This window comes from Tauraco erythrolophus, chromosome 4, assembly GCF_009769465.1.
Source record: "Tauraco erythrolophus isolate bTauEry1 chromosome 4, bTauEry1.pri, whole genome shotgun sequence".
Classification (NCBI taxonomy): domain Eukaryota; kingdom Metazoa; phylum Chordata; class Aves; order Musophagiformes; family Musophagidae; genus Tauraco; species Tauraco erythrolophus.
Genome location: NC_141468.1, coordinates 86,649,323 through 86,671,050, shown reverse-complemented (window position 1 = coordinate 86,671,050; position 21,728 = coordinate 86,649,323). Strand labels below are relative to the sequence as shown.

Sequence of the window (21,728 nt, the reverse complement as noted above, 5' to 3'; positions counted from 1 at the left end):
CTTCTCTGGGCAACCTGTGCCAGTGCCTCACCACCTTCAATGTAAAAAATTTCTCCCTTAGATCTAATCGAAATCTCCCCTCTTTCAGTTTAAAGCCATTGCCCCTTGTCCTGTCACTACACACCCTTGTCCAAAGTCCCTCTCCAGCTTTCTTGTAGCGCCTTCAGGTACTGGAAGGTTGCAATAAGATCACCCTGGAGCCTTCTCTTCTCCAGGCTGAGCAACTCCAACTCTCTCAGCCTGTCTCCAAAGCAGAGGTGCTCCAGCCCTCAAATCATCTTCATGGCCTCCTCTGGACTTGCTCCAGCAGCTCCATGTCCTTCTTGTGCTGGGGACTCCAGAACTGATCAATGGTTTGGTTGTGGGCACTGGTGGGTGCGTTCCCTCCAACAGACAGTGATCATTTGGTGCCCGAGCACAGGACAGCAGCCTGCTCCCTCCCCAGGGCAGCCGTAGAGGCCCCTCTAATTTGTTCAGGTCTCTAATCACCTTGAGGAATTTAGTGAGCTGACTCCATTAGCCAAATGGCCCCTGGCTGGTGTCCCCTGTTATCAGCAGGCGGCATTGCTCCCTTATCTGAAGAGGAATGGCCAGATAAGGGGACAGGGGAGGAAGGAATAAGCTGAAAGAATAAATGAGGCACGAAGGAAACAAAAGGAATGTTTACCCCAGCCTTCACGGGTCACCCAAGAAGGTCTCTGTTCACCAGAGGTGCCACTGAAGCGGAGAAATCTCTAAACGCAACGCGCCGGCGTTGGGTAGGAAGCGAATGCCGGCGTGACGCTTCCGCGTGCCACGGTCGTGTATTTGCTTGCTGAGTGCTTGGCCCTGCGCAATCCCAGCCCTGGATAAACTTCACCTTTCCAGGAGGCAGCGGGCTGCCTGCTCTCAGGGATTTGTGGGTGGCTGCTTGGTGCCTCGATGGCTGGGGGAGACGCCAAATTATCAGGAATCTGGACGCTCCTGTCTTTCCAGATGATTACTCAGGTCTGTAAGTATCATTAAGCCTGGAGGGGGTGGGTGATAGGGAAAGGGCTTCTAGTGAGGCAAATTAAATTCCAGACAGAGGTCCGTGCCTTTCAGCCTCACCGCACAGGTCTCTAGCTACAGCTCCCTCACGCAAAAACGATGGGAGAAAGGCACCCACCTCTGGCATCCAGGGGACAGCGTTGTCCACAGCCGCGTAATTCGATTTATTCCTCCCACCTCTTTGCAGCTCTCGGTTCTGAAACGTAAGGAGAGGAGAGTCAAAATAACCTAACAAATGACCCAGCACTGACACCTCCACAAGACAGCTCAAGGACACATGAGAAAAAAGCAAGTTCCCAAGCCCCCTTTCCGAAGGACACCCCACTCAGAGTGGGATCAAAATGCTCTCTGGCTTTTTTTGACAGCAAATTTCCATGGTGAGCTACCAAGGGGGAAGGATACTGCCACCTTATAACTGTTTGCTAGCATAGAGCTGGAACTTAGGTCATTTTCCCTTTTTTTTTTTTATTTTTTCCCATCCTTGTTTCAAAAGATCCAAGTCATAGCTCTTCCAACACTTCCCTAAGGCAACAGCACCAAGATGTGCTTCACTGGAGAGCTACAAACTCTCTCCTGACCTTTCACTTCTGCTTCCACCTTTCTTAGTGATACCTTCCTGTGTACCCAGCCAGCTTCAGCCCACCGCTGCAGCTCAGTACATCTGAAATAACTTAATTTATAACTTAATTTAACTCCAACTATGGCGGAGTTGTCGTACATTCGCATTGCTGTGAGTCAGCTCAGATTTTGCTCTTTTTCCTGCCTGAAGAGAGAGCTGTCTCTTGGGGCCGGTGTCAGAGAGGAAGGTCTGCCCTTCCAAACATTCAGAAGACATCCCAAGCCTCCTCACCTGGTGTCCCAGCTTCTGTGGATAGTAAAACTGAAGGCTTGGGTCCCCACCTGGGACATTCGTGTCTGCCAGAGCCTTAGCCAGCTCCCTCCAGCTTTCATATCCTGCACAGAGGAAACAGAAAGAGATGTCAGAGCACAGGCTAAAAAAAGAAGCCACAGCAGTTACCAGCACAAACTGGTCCTTTGCAAGGCTCAGAGACCTCTAACGCTCAGGAATGGTCCAGCACAGACCAGGAGTTGTTTACGTTACTCGGAGCTGGCAATCTGACACAGAGAGAAAGAGAAATTGCCTTTGTCTTCCTTCCTTCCTTCCTTCCCTCCTTCTCATTAATTTGTTATATTAAAGATTCATCACAGCTCGAAAACACACGTCAGAGGTGTCACTAATCACCACAGGACTGGGAACCTCTTTGTAGATCCCTCAGATAATCCCACTCATCAAACTAAAGATGACTGATTATTTTTTTAATTAGCAATCCCAAAGAAAAAAACATAAGACAATAACCAGATTCCTAAGTAGTTTAACCATCAAAAGAATATTATTCTAAACATGCACCTATTTGCACAATAAAAGCTTTCAATCTTCTTTTCCTGAAGGAAATGACGGCAAAGAACACACCTGATGGGACATTCAGCTGTAAAGCTACTAGCAGAGACGCAGTTAAGGATGTTGCTATTTAAGTGAAGTCAGTCTCCAGGCTCAAAATCACAGAATCACAGAACGGTTCGGGTTGGAAGGGACCTCAAAGATCAGCCAGTTCCAACCCCCCTGCCATGGGCAGGGACACCCTCCACTACACCAGGTTGCCCAAAGCCTCATCCAACCTGGCTTTGAACACTTCCAGGGATGGGGCAGCCACAGCTTCTCTGGGCAGCCTGGTCCAGTGCCTCACCACCCTCAGTGTAAAAAATTTCTCCCTTAGATCTAATCTAAATCTCCCCTCTTTCAGTTTAAAGCCATTGCCCCTTGTTCTGTCACTACATACCCTTGTCCAAAGTCCCTCTCCAGCTTTCCTGTAGCCCCTTCAGGTACTGGAAGGCTGCAATAAGATCACCCTGGAGCCTTCTCTTCTCCAGGCTGAACAGCCCCAAATCTCTCAGCCTGTCTCCAGAGGAGAGGTGCTCCAGCCCTCGGATCATCTTTGTGGCCTCTGGACCATTTCCAGCAGCTCCATGTTCTTCTGATGTTGGGGACCCCAGAGCTGGACGCAGCACTGCAGGGGGGTCTCAGGAGAGCAGAGCAGAGGGGCAGAATCCCCTCCCTCGCCCTGCTGCCATCGCTGCTCTGGATGCAGCCCAGGACACGGTTGGCTTTCTGGGCTGTCAGCGCACGGTGCCGGCTCATGTTGAGCTTCTCATCCACCAGCACCCCCAAGTCCTTCTCCTAAGGGCTGCGCTCAGTCCATTCTCCGCCCAGCCTGTCCTTGTGCTTTAGATCAGCTCCAAAACATCGATGTTTGGGTTGTGCTGTGCTAGGCTCTTGGCCTCTTACTGCACCTACAGGTTGCCCAGAGAGGTGGTGGATGCTCCATCCCTGGAGACGTTCAAGGCCAGGTTGGATGAGGCCCTGAGCAACCTGATCTAGTTGGAGATATCCCTGTTCCTTGCAGGGGGGTTGGACTAGATGACCTTTGAAGGTCCCTTCCAGCCCTAACCATTCTATGATTCTATGATTCTATGATTCTACAAACAAGGTTGTGAAACTCTTGTCTCTCTACTTGTTCCTGAACCTGGGTGCTGCGGGGTCTGGCAGAGGTGAGCAAAAAGGGAAGATGTTGAAGCTGCCTCCTATGACGCGGGGAAAAAAGGAGACAATTAATGAAAAGAAAGCGCAAGAAATGTGGAAAACGTGAAAGTAAGTAGTCAGAGATGCAATTGAGGGACAACGCTCAGAGGCAACTGGGGTGTCCTGCTTTCCTGACATGAGTGCTGGCTTAGATGTGTGGGTTTCATTCAGGCCCTATTAGATGCTGTTCAGCCACAAATTTTTGATCCAGGTCTCCCCACTCCCAGAGTCTGATCTGAAGTTACAGGTTTAAGTCTATGACTTAAAAATATCAACATCGATGTTTATCTTCTGCAGAACATTTTTCAGCCAGACACTCCAGATGAGGAACCTACTGATTAAGGCAGCCAAGCACATCTCGTGCTTCGCCTCAGGGATTGACTTTAACGGGAAAGAAGGAGAAATTCCTGTGTCTTCACATAACACAACGTATAAATGGTGGCCTTCCACCTTGCTCAGAGCCATGAAGCAGGAACCGCTGTTTCTGGGTGTCCTGCAGCTGGACACATGGTCCCACTTGCAAATGGGGCTGGAACAGACTTTGTAGAGAAACCAAGTAAAATAGGAACAAAATAAAAAAAAATGGGAATAAACCAGTCTGTTCCCTCCCACCGAGGGAGGACACCAAGAGAAGCAGTTTCAGGTTATTGGGTTTTGTTGCTAAACTCAAGATAAACTCAAGACTTCACTGCTTGGTGCAACAAGCTCACGATGAAGCAGTCAGCAACCAGCCTCTCCCGGGAAGAGGAGGCCGGCCAGCACGGCGAGCTGCTCCATCACCTCGACTCCCAGGCTGCTCCGTGCTTCTGTCCCCGCGCGCGGCTGGCACGGAGCCCGCCCCGCAGCAAGCACAGAAGCCCCACAAGTGCCAAGGGCTGACATTTCTCCCACCCTTGGAAAAGAGAAGAAAGGGAGGCGATTCTCTGCGTTGTCCAAATATTTACCTAACACATGAGCCAAACAGGGAAGAGAGAGAACAGCTAGGTTGGTTTTGTTTGTTGTTTTTTTTTTTTTAATTAATCTGGAGGTAGTGATTTCCCTGCTGGGCAATTTGTACTTTGGCAGGCTGATTCCCCAACGTGGTAGGAAATGATTTTCAGAAAATAATAGGATAAACACTCCCCTCAGAGAAAGTTCTTGGCCTTCCAGTTCCTTTCCAAAAGACTGGCTTTTCCCTGGGGATCTCCACGGGGCACACTTGGAGAAGAACCTGGCTTTGCCCATGCCTACCTTGCTAGGAGGAGGGAAGGAGCTATGGAAAAGAGACAAAGCTCCTCCAGCTTCCTGCAGCCAGAAGACTTGCCAAGGCCAACTGCTGATGGAGAACACAGTGAAGGTCTTCTCCTCAGCACATGCCACCTTGTCTTGTCTGTGCCACATGACGTCTTGTCTCCTGCATGACAGCTGGAGAGCAGAGCCCTGTGGCCATGCCCACTGCTCTGCCTCAAGAGCACCAGAGCAAGGTGGTCCACCACCAGTTCAGCCTGTCCTTGAGGTCTCCACCAGCTCTACACAGCAGCCCCGGCGCCGGAGCACTTTTTGATAGCTATTTAAAGTCAACAAGAATAGGCCTGGAAAAAAAGCAGGAGACAGGAACTAAAACACCTCAGCAAACCCTTCAGAATTACTAAGAAGGAAAGCCAGAACTATAAGCTTTGATGGTTTTGCTCCAGTTCCTCTACGAAACCAGCTCTGGTTAGGATGGGAAAGGCAAAAAACTGCAAGGGCAGAAATCAAAAGGTTGGAAAGAGCCTGTCCCACTGCTAGGTGAACAGCTGGAGATGTTGGGCCAGCCTTTGCTGCCATTAGCCCGTCAGACAGATGTGCCAGCCAACTCCTGGCCTTTCTCTCTTCGAGGAATTTACCTCCCATCACTTCCTGAAGCACCATGGTTGTTTTCCAAGGCTATTTTTTCACCCCAAACACCTCCACGGAAGGCAACCCTGGTTGCTTGAAGCTTGCCAGAAGCAGCAGCCAGCCTTGCTGCCACATCCTGCCCCTCCTTGGCATCAGGACCAGCCTCCCTGCGGCTGCAACAGACAGTCCAGGGCAGCGATTCACCCAAAATCCAGCCCAGGGAAAGAAAGGCACACGGCTTTCTGCTGGGCCAGCTTGCCCAGCTGAGCTGGCTGGTGGCCACACAAGCACCACAGTAGACCCCAGTAGCCAGGGTAGAGCCACATCCATGCTTCCAGCAACCCACGGTTACACCCCACACGACGCAACGTCAAACCTGCCCCTCCACCAGCCTTCAGACATCATGGATGGAGAGATTTGTACGATTCCGTACCAAGAGGGACCTGACGAGCAAGGAGATGCTTTTGAAGACACTGTGGAGGGGCAGAAGGGCAGCTGGATTCGTGGCAATGACAGGGGTTTCGTGCAGAGCCCGCCCAAACTGTGAGTTTTACCCTCACTCCAACCCCCAAGGCATTTTCCCTATGGCTACAACCAGGCACTTGGCTGACCTCTTTTCTATGAGCAGAGATCCACCTTCCTTTCTGTCTCTGCACATCCGTGGTCCAAGGTTCCAGCCCTGTAGGGATGAGCCACCACCCAGGAATGTGAGGGTGGTTCTTCTTTGGAGAAAAAGGGTCCTTTTTCTCCCTGTTCCCACCAGGCAGGCTGGCAGCTGCCTCCTAAGGACCCAGATGCCTACCGGGGCTAAGCTTCAGCTGCCCCCCTGGATTTCAGGAGGAGGGGGACACAAAGAAAAGGAAAAGAGGCTCAAGAAGAGGCCAAAACAGACGCTGCATCCTGCAGCAGAAACCGCGGCGAGATGCAGCTCAGACCCACCGTTAAGGGGCAGAAAAGCTGTAAAAAGAGGAAATAAGATGAAGATGTTTCTTGTCTCGGGTCTGGTCAGGACCCAGGGGCATGTCTGCCTCTTCTCAGCTATGCCTTTTAATGCTCTCAGGTCAAAAGTCAGTGAAGGGAGCTGTGGGAACCGCACGTGGCGATGGGGAGATGTCACCCAGCAGTCATGACTCCTCCCAAGCAATGCACTTGAAGCCCAGCTCAAGAGTAAATAAAAAAAAAAAATAATTTAAAAAGAAGAAAGATGCAGCCAGAGATAAGAGATGAGAGAACCCAGGGAGCTATCAGACCTCGGGGCAGGAGTGTGAGCAGAGCTGCTCTGTCTGTTTGGAGATTAGATCCATCAAGCCCCCGTCGTGCCCCTGGTCCCAGCCAACATTTGATGTTCCAACTGGCCTGTGCAGGTACCCGGCAACGATGCAAGGGGGAAATCCCGGACCCACTCCGGTGATCAGCTTCCCTGCCGAAGGATGGGATCTGATTACTCTGCTGTTTACTGCTGCTCACAGCTGCAAACGCTGTTACTGCCCACACGCCACCAGCCCCTTTGTAGCCTGCTAAATGATCTCACTGGGCAGCCTCAGGAAACAGCAGGTCCACAGGCTGGTTTGCACAAAAAACGTTTTCCTTCTGACCTGAGACTGTCCTCCTCCTCTTTTGTTTCAGGGACAGGGCAAGAAAAAAAGGGCAGGTAGGAAGTAGGGCTTTGTTCTTTGTTACCCGCAGTGCCCACAGCCCCCTTGGCATGGCATGGTGTTTTAACCCGCTCTTGGATGGCCTTATTTCTCCTCTTATCCTGGTTGATTTTTTTTTTTCAACTTGCTGCTATCCCGTGGGACTTCAATGTGATTTGAGGTCTTTCCCAAATTCCTGGCTGAACAGGTGTGCAGGTGCAGTACCCGATAACCCCCAAATAGTACCACTAGGTACCCTGCAAACATACTAGTCCAAAAGATGCTGGGGAAGGATGCTTGAAACTAAACATGACATCATAGGAGCTCAACTCAGGAAGCCATCTGCAGTCTCCCACACATATGCATCAAGCCTCCTGCCACGAACACGAACTTCAACTCTACCTCCTGCCCCAGTTACTCTCACTTAGATTATGCCCCACTCACACAGGCAGTGCACTGGGAGTGCCTTCACCCCAACACGTGACGCTGGGCGTCATCAAACGGTTCGGGTTGGATGCGACCTTAAAGATCATCTAGCGAGGCTGTGGGCCACAAACCAAATATTCCTGGCCATTGAGGTCATGGGGACAAGCTGCCATGCTGTGCTGTGCACCCCAGGCAGTACGGTTTTGGGGCTGCAGCCTGATGGTGACCATGCAGGGCTGCATCACGCTCTGAGGAAGACAGTGTTTAGAGAGTTTGATGTGTCCTCACACACCCTGACCAGAGCAAAGCCATACTGCTAGTGGCACGCTGCAGGGGAAGCAACACTGACCTCCTGGTCTACCACACACACGTGTATGCAGCTCCACAGCACCAGGCGTGCAAAGCACAAAGATGAGGTGTAAACTGACCTCCTAAAAACAGAAATGTGGGGAAGGATAAAGTGAAAAGGAACAGCCAACGGTTTCTGGCCATAGAGGTGAGTGAAGGTGAGGTCAAGTCATGAATCACAGACAGAGAGGCAAAAAAACTGTCCAAAAAGTCACTCGAGGGTAGAGCTGGGCCAAGAGAGTCTCTCTGGTTACTTATTTAAGTCAATAAAAGCCATAGGCAGAAAAGAGTGAACTCCTTGTCCTCAGATCAAGATCAGAACACAACATTCTTGGAGTTGAAAGGATTCAAGAAGTTATGAAACCTGGTGTTACAGAGGGAGCCCTGCAAACCTTCCCATTTCTGGTTAGCGCCGAACCCGGCCAATACGATTGCTGGCCTCCTCCAGGGATAAATCACACGTTAAGAGACCGTGCGTGCAGGCATAAATTACTCCATTCTTCCTCCAGTTACAACTCTGATTCATTTCTTTGTGAAACTGCACAGCCTTCCCGTCCGTGAGTTTGCAAACTCTGACAATAAGCTGCAGAACGTTACAAGTACATGAAGCGCAACGGAGGAAAAGGCAAAGCACCGCGCTGGGAAATGAGAGGAAACATGAACGAAGGTGAGGACCCAGGGCACTCGTGCAGTCTCAATTCCAGACTCACCTACCAAATAATACCTCTCTGCTGTTGCTAGCTAAGTGTAGGAAATGCATTTCATGCAGGAACGGAGGAGCTGATAAGCAATAGCTGGGGGATTAGCCTGTTTTGTGGGAGATAAAATGCAAATCTCGCTTCCACCACTAAAATCTTCCATTGCCCTAGTTAAATCATGAAATCCACCTAGGCCACAAGATTTTCTGGCAAACATTGCCTGCCTCCTGAAAACTCCGCAAGGAAATGCATGTGGTGAGGCACTGCTAGATTTGAAGCCCATGACGTTGCTGCCAGTTGCATTATCCTTCAAAATCATAGAATCATAGAATGGTTTGAGTTGGAAAAGACCTCAAAGATCATCCAGTTCCAACACCCCTGCCATGGACAGGGACACCCTCCACTACACCAGGTTGCCCAAAGCCTCATCCAACCTGGCCTTGAACACTTCCAGGGATGGGGCAGCCACAACTTCTCTGGGCAACCTGTTCCAGTGCCTCACCACCCTCAGAGTGAAGAATTTCTTCCTTATATCTAATCTAAATGATGATATTTAGATAAATAATATCTAAAATGATGGGGCTGAGCTCCTAAGCCAGCTCCAGAAACGCTTTTGTTTCAACCTAGCGTGTGCCAGAGTAAAACAATTGCCAACTATGGCTCATCCGCACTTGCCAAGCTGAAGGCAGAGGAGGTTCAGGAGCTGATGCCAGTGCGGAAGGGCAGCTGTGAGCTGTAATCCCCTGCCCGGGGCAATTACAGCCAACAGGAGCCCTGAGCAATGGAGACGTGTCCTCTCTCGCCCGTCCTCACCTCTCGGACCACGCAACTTCACCCCTCCTCACCTTCCTCTCTTCTGCCTCCGCAAAGTTGCGCTACGGAGCCCTGAAGGATTACACTGGGGAAGGGGAAGAGCAGGACACTTTTGTTTCTCAGGGGAAGGAGGCAACATTGACTCAAATGAAGCCTGAGAAGAAGAGCACCTACTGCTGCTTTTAGGAACAGAAGACAAAGACCACGATTTTGGCACTGCTCACTTCCACTGCGCAGGGGGAATAAATGCCTTCTATTCTGCCACTGCTTCGCAGTAATCCACGGGTCATCTTAACCACACAAAACACACGTAGAATAATGTAAATAACACGTTTGCAACGTTACAGCAGCCACAGCTGTGCCGTTAAAACCATTAACTGCTGGCAAGATCAACTCTTTCTATTTACCGAACGTGCGGCAGTTGCCCGGCAGTTGCGGAGCGCTCGTCCCCGAGACGTTGTGCTGCGCCCGTGCCGACTCTGTGTCTGCCTCCTCGTAAGATACTGCCACCAAAAGCAAAAAAAAACAGCCTCTCACTTTTTACATCCTTCACACACAGCGACAGATTCCTCAAAACAGCCACGGCCTGCGTTAGGAAGAGCTGCCTCCAGACATTCCAAGACGAAGAGCATCGTTCGCATCACGGTATCGCACTCACCACGTTGGGCTGGTGCCAGTCATCGTCTTTAAAACATGAGATTTGCATCAAACTGTTTGCTGATGGGAGATGGAGATGTCTGGCTTGCCTGAATGACAGTGCTTGGAGCACTGGGAAAACTGGCAGGTCGGCAGAAGAGCACAGAATCAAGTGTTTTGGTACAAGCCTAAGTTTTGACTTTTATTCCTGCTTCTAAGATCAAAACAATTTGCTACCTCGTGGACTCCAGTTTCATGCTTTTCTTTTTTTTTTTCCCCTCCCTCTTTTTCTCGGTAAACAGTAATATCTGACATTATTCTTGGAACAAAACCACCTTTAATCCTGGAACATCTACATGGGTTTCTACCAGTTCACTCTCAGTGACCACATCCTCAACTGCTGACTCACACTCTGCAGATCCACATACAGTCTGCCTTTTTTTTTTCCTCCCAATAAAAACAATAATAACAACTTCAAAAATTCCTCTCTGGCCCTCACGGTGACTAGCATGAAAAGCAGATGTTCCACCTGGTTCTGATCACTGGAAGTGGTATTCCTGGCACTCTCCCCTTTGTCTGGAGGCACCGGTGAAGCCATGCCCTTAGAGACACAAGAGGCAATAAAGCCCTGTTCTACTGCAGTAATAAGTTAATTAAAGCTAACGTTTGCCTCCATATATCACCATTTCAGTGCAGCAAATCACGTGCACTGCGCTTGGAGACAGGGTTGGGAAGCTTCCTGCCCACTTTTATTCCTATTTACAGCAGTAGCATCACTAGCAGTAAGGGCTTCTTGCAAAAAGAAGTCCATTTCTAACGGCTTTCAACCACAAACCAATCTGTGGCTTTGATGTCCATGGTACCCAAATAAATGCAATGAACAAGAAGCAACATAGGTATGTGGCTTCCCTCCCCTGAGCACAGCGAGGTACCTGCAAAGAAAAAAAAAAGGAGGAAAGAAAACGGCAATTCCATGCTCAGCACTCTTTGCCATCCGTTTTTCTTTTTGCAACAAGACTTGTGCCCAAGAAAGTTCAACAAGGTCATTGATGCAGCTTTCAGAAAGCTTCAGTAAGTGCGTTTTTCTCAACTGATCCAAACACAGACTGCTCAAAGAGCTTTCCAAGAGATTTTTTTTTTCACACAGGAGCTGTCTAGGATGCGAAGCTGAACATCAACTGTGCAATAGACCTTCAAGGCAGCATTTGTTGTCGCTCTACCCAACATTGCGAACGCGATATTTCTTTTATCTTGGATGGAGATTTTCCTAAAGACTCTACAGCTTGCCACTTCCACGTAGATGCAGCATTCCCAAAACATCTGCTTGCAGCTTGATATTCAGTCAAGTTCTGTGGAACTTTGTGCTGCAGAAAACATCATCCACTGCTTCCGTGGAAAAAAACCCCACACCTTACTTATTTCTCTACTTGCCATTTCTATTGGTCGTTTTGCTCAAAGCTGCTGTAGCCCTTTTCTTCCCTTGAATTCACCTCAAAGGCAGTAATCCACTCCTGCTGGAATGCATTGTTTCCGTGGTCTCTGTGAGCATTGTGACAAAATTATTACCCTACGCTATCCGTTCCAGTGGTGACTGGAGGCAGTCTAGGGACGACAATAAAGGAAGAGAAGAATTAAGATAAAGAACGGGCTGGACGGACGTCTGCCAGCAATGGTGCAGAGGTAGGGTTGACCTGACCTGGAGGCAAGGAAGCAAGCTAAACCGACGCTCTTGAAGGCCACTCCAGGAACATCTTCTGATTTGTTTAAATTATTTTACGTTTCCCCATGTTACTAAGGGTAACAGAATGACTGGTGTACCCAGGGCTCCGCATGGGACACCCTGCTCCAACACCCAACAAAGCCCTGGAGATGGAGAAACCCTGAAATATGGGACAACACAACACTTCGCTATGCTGAGGAGAAAACAAAAGCAGGCCTACTGATGAACACCAAAACCAGAGAAATATAACACGTTTTCCAAATAACAAAGAGGATCTGACAGGGCAGTGGTTGAAGTACTGCTTTGGTATTGTTTTCTAGGTACGTCAGATTAGAAATTATTTCGACGATTGACTTTTGAGTCAGATGAAGTCCTTCTATTAATGTTAATGGGTTTTGGATGAGGATCTAAAACTACGCCAAGAATTCCAGGAACTTGGATGCAATCCCTGTGTACAAGTTTACTTCCACGATTCTGATTCAAAATTCGAAACTACAGCTTCTGGTTCGGGTTTACACAAAAGCAACTGGAATTTCAGGGTATTCTTCAAGAACACCTGAAATTTCTTGTCAAACTCTGACAACACCGAAGCTCAGCCCAAAGCTTTGTTTGGCCTCAAACCCTAAATGCCAGCCTTCATCTCTCTTTGTGGAGGAACTGTGCCCACGTCCCTCAACCCCACACCACCGTTTCTATCTAGCAAAGGTGAAATTTATAACTCTGTCCTATTTCCTTTGAGTCATCATCAAATGCCAACTGCTAGTCAGGGCAGACGATGCACGATGGACTAACAGTTTGATATGTTATTGAAAATCCTATATAGCAGTGCCTTAAAAACCCTGTTAGGCATACAGAGTACTTAGGGGGCAAGGGTATGCTTGATCTCCTTCAGGACACAGGTTCAAAATTCACCTGGACAAAACAAGCCACCAGTTCTCCTCCGTCCAGGCATCCTGGAGCAAACGTACGTGGTGCAACGGGAAAGGCTGCAAAAGCACAGGCACTTGCTTCTGGGCTGGCTTTATTTACACAACATGGGTTGCTATGGGGAAGAATCACGGTTGTGTAAACTGTCTTTATAGAGACATAATTCCTACGACATAATTCCAAAAGACCAACTTCTGAAATACTGTTTTTCCTCTTTCTTGACTAAATCCCACGTCAACGTCCCGCTTCAGGTCTCAAACCAGCCTGCGCAACACACTTGACAAAAAATCACTAAGAAAGTGGGATCCGAGAGGAGTTCACGGAAACCACTCCTCGTCCCAGAGAGAACAAACCTGGAGCCCTTCACGAGCTGAGAAGCAGCTGAATTTTTTGGAGCCCAGGCTGCAGGGACCAGCCAAACGCTGCTGCGGGGCCCCCGTTCTCCGCGAGCAATCCCTGCCACCAGCAGGCATTCCTGAGGGCTTCCAGGAGGTCATCCTTCACCCAGTGGGAGACAGCCGGCTGAGTTGCCTTGGAGGTGGGCCAGCATGCCTCACAGAGCTATCCTGTTTCAGTGGAATATTTAACTGTGCTACAGCTTTCTACCAGAGCATTAAAACCGCCCTGCCAACCGCTTAAGGTGGCCGGCGAGGACTCGTCGCAAAATGATCGTTTTCTTTCCAACGCACTGGAAATTTCCGTAAGTCAAGGAAGAGGGTTTCCTACTGCCCCGCGCTCGTCCAGCAAGTGCCTAATGAATTTAAGGACAAATGAAACAGTAACAACTGTCCGATGTGCCTCTCGTGTGATTCAGTACAGGAAACTCAGAAAGTAACTCCTGCACCAGCTCCAGAATAAACATCCAACGAAAACGCCATCTGACCTCGGTTATTTATGTGCTGACCTGAGATGTCATCCAAACTCTGTTCTCAGTCTCTTTGCTAAGTTTTCCTGACCTTTTCCACAGGCTCCTGGTGTGATTCCTACTGAGCTCCGCTGACTCTCTTCAATTTCCTTCCCTTTCCATGACGGTGTGAGCGTACTGTCTCATACAACTTAACCACGTATGTCAAAATACCCACGTCTGGCATGTTCTGCCAAACCCGAAGGTGACTGAAGGCAGCTGGCCTCTCTACTGCATTTTGCCAAAGGACTAGAGCTTCATCATCTGTCCTTTGGGTGCCTCTGACCCCAGTAACTCACAAAGCTCCAGGCTTTACATGGCTAGGAGAGCACCAGAGCTCAGCTCCGGTGCCCTGAAACACTACAGTACAGTTTATATGCTACAGGTCGTTGGATGGGAAAAGTTCCTAACGTGGTGTCTCCTGGGATGGAGATGAGGACTGTGCATGCCTGTGACTTTCAAAGCTCCACAAATAGCCCAGGGAAGTCCATTCTCGATTACTCCTTTAATCCATTTTTTTTCTGCGTGTTAATCCAAAACCACAGAACTGCTGAGGTTGGAAGGCACCTCTGGAAATCATAGAATCATCTGGTTGGAAGAGACCCTCAAGATCACTGTCAGGGTCCTTAAACCATGTTGCTCAACACCAAATCCACACGGTTTTTAAACACCTCCAGGGATGGGGACTCCAACACCTCCCTGGGCAGCCTGTTCCAATACTTCACAACCCTCTCTGGAAAGAAATTTTTTCTGATATCTAACCTAAATTTCCCCTGGCGTAACTTGAGGCCATTCCCTCTCGTCCTGTCATTCACAACGTGGGAGAAGAGACCGACCCCCATCTCCCTACAACTTCCTTTCAGGTAATTGTAGAGAGCGAGAAGGTCCCCCCTGAGCCTCCTCCAGACTAAACAGTCCCAGCTCCCTCAGCCGCTCTTCATAGGACAAGTTCTCTAAACCCTTCACTAGTTTTGTTGCTCTTCATCTAACCCTGAACCCTTGCTCAGAGCACAGTCACCGTCACCTAGAGCAGGTTGTGCAGGGCCATGTCCAGCCAGGTGCTGAATACCTCCAAGGACAGAGACTCCATGACTTCTTTGGGTGTCCTAGTCCAATGTCTGACCACCTTTACAGTAAAAAAAAAGTTCTTCTTACATTTAAACAGAATTTCCTCTGGCTTGGTTTGTGCTCATCGCCTCCTGTCCTTTCCCTAGATGCCACTGAGAAGAGTCTGTCTCCTCATTTCTTAATCCCTTACACATGTATAAGATCTCCCTGAGCCTTCTCCTCTCCAGGCTGAACAGCCCCAGCTCTCTCTGCCTCTGCTCTCCTTGCATGTCAGACTCTCCAGCCCTAGAATCATCTTCACGGCCCTTGGGAGGACTCACTCCAGCATGTCCATGTCTCTCATCTGGAGAGACCAGAACTGAACATGAACTGGACAGAGACATGAACAGCTGTCTCAGGTGGGATGAGCAGAGTTGAAGGACCATCTCCCTCAACCTGACCTAATGCAGCCCAAGAGACTTTTAGTCTCTGCTGCAGGAGCACATTGCTGGCTCACGTTCAACTTGCAGTCCACCAGGATCTCAAGGTCTTCTCCTGCAAGGCTACCTGTACCTGGGCAGGGGGTTATTCTTCTTCTCCCTAAGACTGTCTCCCATGGTGTTCTTTGAAGCAGGTCCCTGCACATGGCAAAGTCTGCTCTCCTGAAGTCCAGGGCTGTTACCTGCCTCGTTCCAAGTTAAATCCAATCTGTTCACCACACAGGGCAAAAATCATTCGTGAAAGTAGTTTTAAACCAGCCAGTCATCTAAACACATTGATAACTCTGAACTCCCAAAGTTTACAACTTCTCTGCTTTTGAAAAATCTGCCTGCAAGTACCTCGGAAGCAGAAGTCCCAAGGGAAAGTGCTGGGATTTGAGCCAAGCCACACATGTGCCTTTTTAGAGGCCAACCCCAAATGGCAGTACAATGAACTACTTCAGAGTTTGCAAAGTGACTGGGAGCCTTCCTCTGTCCTTCTGTGCTCTCCACCTACCCCTTCGAAATCCACCTCCTCCACAGCAGGTTTCAAGTCTGTGACCAAAAATCTTTGTGATTCTGAAAAATGAGAACGAAGGGACAAAAGAGACTGAACGCTAGAAGGAATAAGGAGAGTTCTCGTAAGCTAAGTTGATTATTCATGTCCCTACTAAGTTAAGGAGATACCAATTTTTCAGTCAAACAGAACAACCACAGAATAATATCCAGGCTACCGCATCAACATTTCATGGAATTTAGAAAACTTGGAGCAGAATGTAAATCCTGTTTGCTGCAGGACGTTAGGGCTTTGTCTATTATATTTTATAACACACGTAACTGCCACTGTTAGACACGCTCTTCTACTCGGAGAACCCATGCCAAAATGATGCAATGGGATTGTTAAAACCCTATTGTCTGGGAGCTTATCCATCAGAAAAAGTCCTGCTGTGATGCAATACGCTAACAGGTAAGTCATTAAACAAACAAAACTCACTTCTGCCAGGCTAATTCCTTTTGTGCTGTGCCCTGGGTCTCAGCAACGGCTGGTGTAGTGCGTGAAACGGAGACGGCAGCATTCCAGAAGGGCCCAACATGGCTCTCCTACACCTTCGCTCTTCTAGCTGACACCAAGAGCGACGCTGGTGCAATGTTATACCCCACACCTGATTTTCACCTGTTTTCACTGCATTTAATCATGCTTTTTTTGCAATACTGGCTGAAATATTAGGTGTTTCTTCAGCACCGGCTTTGACACCTCATCACCGCGAAGACGGGGCTTTCAGCTCACCTGAAAGCAGCTGCGTTGATGTTTGAAAATTCAATCACCCTACCAGCAGCACGGATGGAGTAACAGGACAACCCTTGTGAAGAGTAAATACGGAACGAGTACAAGCCGTTATCGCACAAGGGTCAATAGAGACGCATTAGTTAGCCCACGAAGGCAACTGCATTCATGCAGCTGATGAAATTCATTCACATCCTGGATGCCCACTAGCTCTCCTTGACTGTTTTTCAGTCACCATTTGATGGTGAGACTAACACAAATCTGCTTGCTTCCCAGGAGTACTGAGGGGCTCGATTATCTCACTTTCTAAACCACCAAAAATGACAAGGATGGAGAGTCTGATTCACAGGTCTGTGCGCTTGGGCTCATATGGATTCGTTACAGAATTGCTGCTAGTCCTATTGGAAAAACATCAGGCACCTGGGCACTCTGATCCTCCTTAGAAATGAAAAAAATGCTTTCTAGTGAGAGGAAAAAAAAAAAATCACAGAATCATAGAATCATAGAATCATAGAATCATGGAACGGTTTGGGTTGGAAGAGACCTCAAAGATCAGCCAGTTCCAACCCCCCTGCCATGGGCAGGGACACCCTCCACTACACCAGGTTGCTCAAAGCCCCATCCAACCTGGCCTTGAACACTTCCAGGGATGGGGCAGCCACAGCTTCTCTGGGCAACCTGTGCCAGTGCCTCACCATCCTCAGAGTGACAAATTTCTTCCTTAGATCTAATCTAAATCTCCCCTCTTTCAGTTTAAAGCCATTGCCCCTTGTCCTATCACTACATGCCCTTGTCCAAAGTCCCTCTCCAGCTTTCCTGTAGTGCCTTTAGGTACTGGAAGGCTGCTAGAAGGTGTCCCCGAAGCCTTCTCTTCTCCAGGCTGAACAGCCCCAACTCTCTCAGCCTGTCTCCATAGCAGAGGTGCTCCAGCCCTCGCATCATCTTCCTGGCCCTCCCCTGGACCTGCTCCTACAGCTCCATGTCCTTCTTGTGCTGGGGACTCCAGAGCTGAACATAAATAATTCTCATGCAGGAATCTCTGCATCTTTCCAGCTCTGAAGCTGGCAGAGTAAGCCTCGCTGCATTTAACTTCAAATGCTCATAGCTTTGCACAATTGGGAAATGTCAGAGTAACATTTTGATGCATGATTGTCACAAGAGCAGAGGAGGCACACAGCATGTCCCAGACCCTTGGTGAAATCCCTTCGCTAAAGCATCCAGCTCAGCTGCTGTAAGCGGCCCTTGTGGAGGGATGTCCTTTATCAACATCTCTATTTTGGGCCATCTCATATGAAAGAAGGGTTGAATTAGCAACTATATCCCTGCTACAGACTGTTAAAGAAAGCTACGAACACCATGTAGAGCATGCATAATTTTCCATCAAACTCTATAGAAATGTTTAGGATGCTTGTAAATTTGAGCCCCATAGCTAACCCTAGAAACTTCTCCAGCTCTTCCTCATAAAACCTGAGTCAACTTACGCTAGCAATGTGGTAGGGTATCCATAGAGGTAACCTGTCACCCACCAGCAGCTCAAATGACAGGGAAGACACCACAGGCATGACACTATCTTACAATTATTAGCAAACAGGACACATCACAGAAGAGAAAAAAAAATCTTTTTTTTCTCTACCAACTCTGCAAGAACAAGATGACTGTCCAGTTTCTCCTGTCCCTTTTCAGTCAGCCTCCCCATGGTTTTTATTTAATTTCTTTTCCCCTGTCATTCCCTTGCGCTCTCAGGCTCTTCCAGACTCCAACAGTTTTTGGGGAGCACCCAGACCTTCCCAGCTCCCAATGATCCCCCCCAAGACTCCTCCTTCAACCCCTCTCACGTTTCCCAGAGAGCTCTGGCTCCTTTTTCACCAGTTGCCTGCAAGTCCTGCCCCAGTCTTACAGCGCTGGAAAGAAACACAACCCGACAGCATTAATAAATGATAGCTAGTTCCTCCTCTCCCTTTCATCTCTTCTTCTCCGGCCGTAAGTGATCCGCCTGCTGCCGAGGCAATGAGCAAGCACCTGCCCGGGCCAGGCTTCAGTGCTGCCATGTCGAGCCCTGGGGCTGACTCCAGGGCAGGTCACCATCTGAGCAGGTTGGCAAGTGAGTCAAGAAGCACTCTTCTTGGCTGCCCCAGCCTCCTGCTGGCACCTCCGGTGGAGAAGACTTGATGGGACCTTGGATTGTGAGACACCAAGGCGTCCCATCCAACCGGGCGCCTACTTCCCCTCTCCTAGCCCAACATCCACCACAGGGGCTTCCGCCTCAGCAGCCTCCCATGCCGTCAGAGCTCCAGGCACCATTGCACTTGCTCTGGAGGCTGTGGACAGCCCACGCCTCCATGATAGCCCAGGAGAAGTCAGCTGCCGCTCCCTGGTCCTTCCCTGCTTGATGCCCAAGGCGCTTCTCATGAAAACCCATTAGATTTCGTGACTCATCGCTCGTCCCAGGGTAAAGCTAAGAAAACAGGCAATAACTAGATAGAGAGAAGAATAATTAACTGTCATACAAGAAGAATTTACAAGCTATCCTTCCCTCACAGGACTTCCTCATCTCAGACATAAGAAAAGCACCAATTAAACCATTCCAGCATCTCAGTATCCCATATTTCCTCTCTTTTAGTAGCTTGCTCCAGTTCACTCAGCTTTTAAATCAAAAGGGTGTTTTCTAACTGATGCTGCTGCAAACCACAAGCTGAAAAAACAAGTCAGGTTATTTTTTGCTCTTTGAAAAAAAAAAACACCAACAAACCACCACCCACCAGGGATCTTGCCCAATGGTCAAAACTGCCCAGCTGTTCGTTTGTGTGCACAGCTGTATACAATTTGCATGGAGCTGGACAGCTATAGGAGTGGAAGGAACAGAGCAAAAACGAAGTTGCCACAACCAGCAACATTAAAAAGATTCTTTTTACCACTTATCTTCCTGGTAATTAAGGTAGATTTCTCCCAGTTTTCTGGGCAACTGAACCACCCTGGCAGAATCAATCCCACCATATTTTCAACCCATGTTTTTGTTTACTCAGAGAGCGACGATTTTTAATTCACTTCTTACGAGCATTCACAACAGGCCTGGATCATCAAAGAGCTAGCCTGAGCCAAATCAAGAGGAAAAAAAAAAAAAAAAAGCAATACCCATGTCATGAACTGCTGCCAAACAACATCAAATACATGTGAGGAGACTTTCATCTGCTCCTGGAAGTTCCCCGAGCAAACACACAAAGCGAAATAAATACGGTAGATTATTTATTGCAATTTCTTCACTCAACTCTAAGAGCTTCTGCCAGAAATCCAGTTGCCGTGCACGGAACAGAAACCGTGGAGGCCCACCTAGGGCTACCCAGCACGCAGATGTGCTCCGAGCTTACCGAACGCTCCTGGTTTCAATTAGGGACTAGAGCTGGTGCTTTAACTCCGTCCGACAAAAAAGGGTCTCTCTGAAAAGGCACAGCGTACGCACAGTACCTCCCTGTGCAGGAAATAAAATCCTTACTGCGATTGGCTCTGGGGTCCCCAGCACAAGAAGGACATGGAGCTGCTGGAGCAAGTCCAGAGGAGGCCACGAAGATGATCCGAGGGCTGGAGCACCTCTGCTATGGAGACAGGCTGAGAGAGTTGGGGCTGTTCAGCCTGGAGAAGAGAAGGCTTCGGGGACACCTTCTAGCAGCCTTCCAGTACCTAAAGGCACTACAGGAAAGCTGGAGAGGGACTTTGGACAAGGGCATGTAGTGATAGGACAAGGGGCAATGGCTTTAAACTGAAAGAGGGGAGATTTAGATTAGATCTAAGGAAGAAATTCTTCCCTCTGAGGGTGGTGAGGCACTGGCACAGGTTGCCCAGAGAAGCTGTGGCTGCTCCATCCCTGGAAATGTCCAACGCCAGGTTGGATGAGGCTTTGGGCAACCTGGTGTAGTGGAGGGTGTCCCTGTCCATGGCAGGGGTGTTGGAACTGGATGATCTTCGAGGTCCCTTCCAACCCAAACCATTCTATGATTCTATTAATTTAGCAATTAGCAGATCAGACCATTGGTTCATCCCATCAGATAATCCACCTTTGACCTGTGTCCAACATTTAATGTTTAAAAGGCAGAAGAAAACAACCTTCAGAAGTATCTTTAGCTATATCACTTTACGGAGGAGAAAAAACAAGTCCTCATGACCTATGCAAACAGCTTATGCCCTGCAGCACAAATTGTGATTACTCTTCTCTTACCACGCGTAGTTGCAAGTGTTATTATTAGTCAAAAATTACCCAACCCTTCAAAAAAAAAAAAAAAAAAATCCTGCCACGCCACTTGCATCATTGGTCCCTGCAGTATTTATGCTGAAATTACCCAGCACAATCACAACAGACTTATTTTACAACTAATGCTTTTTAATTTAATGGTGTAGCTCCCTCACGCTATGGGGCTGAAGGAAACTAAAAGACTGATCTCATTTCTAGAGTGACTTTGAATTCTGCTGTAGGACCAGCTTTAGCCCTTCTCCACAGCAAAAAAAAATAAAAACTAAAAAAAATAATATCTATATATCTTACACAAGTAAATCCTGTTAAAAGTAAACCTCTTCTGCCTCAGTCACCTTTACTGTTCCTTCCCCTTGGTCCTTCTCAGGCCTCATGATAGCCCTGAGCACTGAAGCACACAACTCCAGTAGCTCAGAGGGACCCAGTTATGCAGACGAAGAACGTATTGGTTTGACCGTATCAAACCTCAAACTAGCCGGACATTAATTAGCTCCCTACGGCCTGGTTTTGATCTCAGAAATGCCATGGTCAATCTGGAGTAACTTCCCTGAGAAGGAGGGTTTTGAGAACAGCATTTGGCCCCCACGGTGAAGTTCAGACCTTCTTTACGCTCCTGCGAGGGCTGATCAGTAAATGGCCCTGAGAGCAGCTCCAGGCAAAACCAAACTTCCAGGGCCCAGCTTTCAAACTCAGGTGCCTCAAAACCAGCAAGTTCATCCGTGTCAAGCGGGACACTTCTTGCAGTCAGGACCTTGCCATTGCATCCCACGCTCCCCTCCTGTAGGAACTCAGGAGGTACTTTAGATCTAAGGAAGAAATATTTTACACTGAGGGTGGTGAGGCACTGGCACAGGTTGCCCAGAGAAGTTGTGGCTGCCCCATCCCTGGAAGTGTTCAAGGCCAGGTTGGATGAGGCTTTGAGCAACCTGGTGTAGTGGAGGGTGTCTCTGCCTACTGCAGTGGGGTTGGAACTGGATGGTCTTTGAGGTCCCTTCCAACCGAAACTATTCTGTGATTCTATGATAACTCTTGGAGTTGAGACTG

At 48.6% G+C, this 21,728-nt stretch overlaps 1 protein-coding gene across 1 annotated transcript in view; it reads right to left on the bottom strand.

Moving 5' to 3' along the window:
• Nucleotides 1-21,728, bottom strand: part of B4GALNT3 (beta-1,4-N-acetyl-galactosaminyltransferase 3) — a 65,225-nt gene that overhangs the window by 19,853 nt on the left and 23,644 nt on the right. The window contains exons 2-3 of the mRNA XM_086610652.1: nt 1,880-1,983; nt 1,148-1,225 (exon numbers count right to left, since the gene is read on the bottom strand). Of these exons, the coding sequence (XP_086466778.1) occupies nt 1,148-1,225; nt 1,880-1,983 (182 nt within the window). The remainder of the gene's footprint in view (nt 1-1,147; nt 1,226-1,879; nt 1,984-21,728) is intronic.